At 37.0% G+C, this 3,311-nt stretch overlaps 1 protein-coding gene across 1 annotated transcript; it reads left to right on the forward strand.

Annotated features, from left to right (window-relative positions):
• The first annotated feature begins 217 nt into the window (after positions 1-217).
• On the forward strand, positions 218-2,288 carry si:ch73-139j3.4 (CD82 antigen). Its single transcript, XM_057323442.1, has 8 exons — positions 218-283; positions 477-555; positions 650-765; positions 876-950; positions 1,038-1,139; positions 1,246-1,407; positions 1,513-1,596; positions 1,920-2,288. The coding sequence occupies exons 1-8, from the start codon at positions 218-220 to the stop codon at positions 2,286-2,288; spliced, it is 1,053 nt and encodes a 350-aa protein (XP_057179425.1).
• The last annotated feature ends 1,023 nt before the right edge of the window (positions 2,289-3,311 follow it).

Below are 3,311 nucleotides of genomic sequence, written 5' to 3' on the forward strand. Positions count from 1 at the left end.
GTAAGTCAAACCTCAACCTTTGAATGTTATGTCTTTGTATATTGGACTGTGTTATAAAATGAACTAATTAAGACAATACAGTTTTGTCTTACAAAAACATAATCATAAAAACGAAGCGTTTTAAGCAGCTGAATGTTGATTAATTTATGGTGTTCTTTATTTTAAAACACCATTTGTTAGGTTTTTATTTCAAGCTGTGGAAGCTGTTAACGACAAAATGAAAGCTGACGACAAACTTCAGATCCTGAAGTTCTTTCTGATGCTTGTCAATTCAGTCTTTGTGGTAAGATGACATTTATGTCATATATGAATATGAAGCTGTGATTAATGTTAAATAATTTATTTCATTTGTTTTGACAGCAGTCAAAAGCAGTTTTGCTCATAATGCCATAAAAAGACAGGATATCATGTTCTACTCAAGTTAAATAAAATATCCTATTTCTTACGTGTGGTAACAAATAAAACAATCCTGACAGATTCTTGGCATCAGCATTTTTGCGTGTTCTGCTTGGATCCTGTTCGATACGACCAACTTTATAAGGGTTATAAGTGCTGGTAAGTTTATCTTCATACTGTATATTTACGACACGATATCTTTCCATAATATCTGTACTAGTCTGTTTGGAGTGAAATAGCTCTGGTGTCTCAGGAGAGGACATCAGACTGGTGGCTGGGGGGCTTTTTTTCATCGGACTGGTTGTGGTCGGTGTGTCCCTGCTGGGTTGTACTGGTGCCTGTTTAGAGAACAGATGTTTTATCACATTTGTAAGTATGGCCATTTTATAATCAGTACACAAAGCTGCTGATGCTGCTGTTTGACCTGTCCTAGTTCAACTCAACAAACTATAACAACTTGCGTGTGTCGTTTTTCACAGTATCTGGGTTTCTTAATTATCGTCATACTGGGTCAGATTTTTGTCACCTTCGTGCTATTAATAAGAAGACAACGTGTAAGTCTACACATAAACTATTAATTCTGTTCATGTTGTGTACTCTGTTGTGATCAAATGTATAACACTACTTTGGAACCTCACCAGATCGAGCAATATTTGACCAGCGGTGTGGATAACATCATTAAGGAATATGGAGGAAATGAAACACACACATCATGGAACCTTCTAGACAGCGTGCAGACTTCTGTATGAACCTGATTTGTTGAATTTAAAAAGGACTACTTTACTCTGCAGTTTACCATTGGGCTCTGCCGAAGGTGTATTTAATGAGCCTACATTTTTTGCTGTCTAGGCAAAGTGCTGTGGTAGGCTGACATCAGATGAATGGAGGAATAATACGGTTATTTGGTCCCTGAATGGGACAGACATCTACCCGTGCTCCTGTTTCAATGATACCTGCCCTTCAATCAACCAAACACACAGTTTTGGAAATGGTTCAAATATCCACAATAGGGTAACACATGTTGCTCTTTTGCCCATCTTCTTCATCTTTAGCTAACTACTGTGTGTCTCTCTGTGGTTTTAATATGCACACTGAACACAATTATTTTGTTTACAGGGCTGCGAGACATTTCTCAGAGATTGGCTGCATGCAAACATAATTGTCATATTTGGGATGGATGCTGGACTTCTGTTGATTCAGGTGAGAGACTTGCACATAAAAAATGTTAAAGATATAATAAATCTAGGTAAACATTTGAATTATTTATACTCAGAGATCAGTTTGTAAAAGCAATCAAAGGTTCATTGAACGAAATACACTGCACTGACGTACAGAATATGGGAGAATCGTTCCACTATAGACCTTTTTTTGTTTTTCAACGCCGAATATTCCTATACTGACTGTTAAATCTAAAGGTTGTCATTTCTGCATCAAATACCTACAGTTGTCTCAACACATTCTGACAGGAAACATAAAAAATGACACCCTTCAAGTAATAATGGATGCTGTCTTGACATGCTCAGGTGCTGCAGTTTATCTTGGGAGTTCACACCTACAGATGCATCGGCCGCAAGATGAGAGAGGTGCATCCGAATAAACTGCTGAACGCCGTGGAGGAGAGTCCTTCATCACAGCCCGTTCACCTGCAGCCTGTTGAGCAAACCTATAACCTACAGATTGACAGTGGACATGAGAACGGTGGATACGTTCACGTTGGCTACGATCACGGTGGATATGTTGCTGAAAATTATGACCAGTATCACAATCGTGAAGCGTTTTATGAGCAAGACAACAGTCAAAATGACAACACACCTCACAACCTGGAATACCAGCAAGGCAACTATGATCAGCAGTATGTTCACCATCAGGGCTACAACGGCGATGACTACTGAGCCCAGATCTCTTCTCTCGTGTAATCTGATCAGATTGGGACCGGCCAATTTTAGCTCTCTTGAAAAGAGTAATCTTAGGTCTACATTTGACCAAAGACACCTAATACCTTCACACTTCTTCAAACAGGTCGGCGCTTGTTCTCAGGAGTATCATTTGTCATTTTAAAACAACCAGCATCTCTTTCTCAAAGAGTTCACTTGATAGGATTTCTTTCAACAACATATTTCTGAACGTCAGGGTTTTGGCGATGACAGACAACCTACTTTTTTCAAGCAGACCTTTTTTTAATCTCCATTTATGTTAATGCCCCTTTACAAGTTTACATATACTGTAGAAGTGTAATTGTATAAAAATACTGACCTGAAATCATAAATGACAAAGACACATATTATAATCATTTTCAAACACTGACATACGTATGCAAAAAGGCACACAACATGTATGCATTTCATTGCATAGATTACAAAATATCAAACCAATAACTGTAAATGCATTTTATCAGAAGTAGTTTCACATTTCCAGATGTATGACGTCAGTTTAAGGATATACAGATAACCTACAACTAACTCATCAGACATATTTCACAGAAAGTGTCTAAATACTTTGTGTTTGTTTTTTTACATTTGTTTATATTTTGTTATATAATACAATGGCACTCATACAGTTAAACTGGCTTAAATTTGATAATGCTTTGTAAGTTTTCTTGATGCATATGTATACATTAATAGTACTCTTTTTAAAAAAAAAAACCCAAATATATTCTGCTTTTTACTTAAACCACACAACCAAAAGCCATCTACATAACTTAAAATTATTACCAAACAGTAAACAAAACAAAAAATCATTGGAGCACGCATTGGAGTCGCGTGCGCAAATAAACAGCTCTGCTTTCGTGCCATAGACTTTCCTCTTTTAGAAAAGATCTGGGTTTTGCAAAGATGTTGTTTCATTAATCATCATGTCTGTAGCTTGATGAGTCAAGAGATGATGTTAATGACACAGAGCTACAGGCATGATGGTTT

This window comes from Triplophysa rosa, linkage group LG24 (assembly GCF_024868665.1).
Source record: "Triplophysa rosa linkage group LG24, Trosa_1v2, whole genome shotgun sequence".
Classification (NCBI taxonomy): domain Eukaryota; kingdom Metazoa; phylum Chordata; class Actinopteri; order Cypriniformes; family Nemacheilidae; genus Triplophysa; species Triplophysa rosa.

What these genes read in the sequence shown, in the direction of transcription:
- si:ch73-139j3.4 (XM_057323442.1), top strand. Translation starts at nt 218, where the DNA reads ATGAAAGCTGACGACAAACTTCAGATCCTGAAGTTCTTTCTGATGCTT. An exon ending in TATAAGGGTTATAAGTGCTG is followed by an intron (nt 556 to 649) that starts GTAAGTTTATCT and finishes CTGGTGTCTCAG; the next exon opens with GAGAGGACATCAGACTGGTG. An exon ending in ACAGATGTTTTATCACATTT is followed by an intron (nt 766 to 875) that starts GTAAGTATGGCC and finishes CGTTTTTCACAG; the next exon opens with TATCTGGGTTTCTTAATTAT.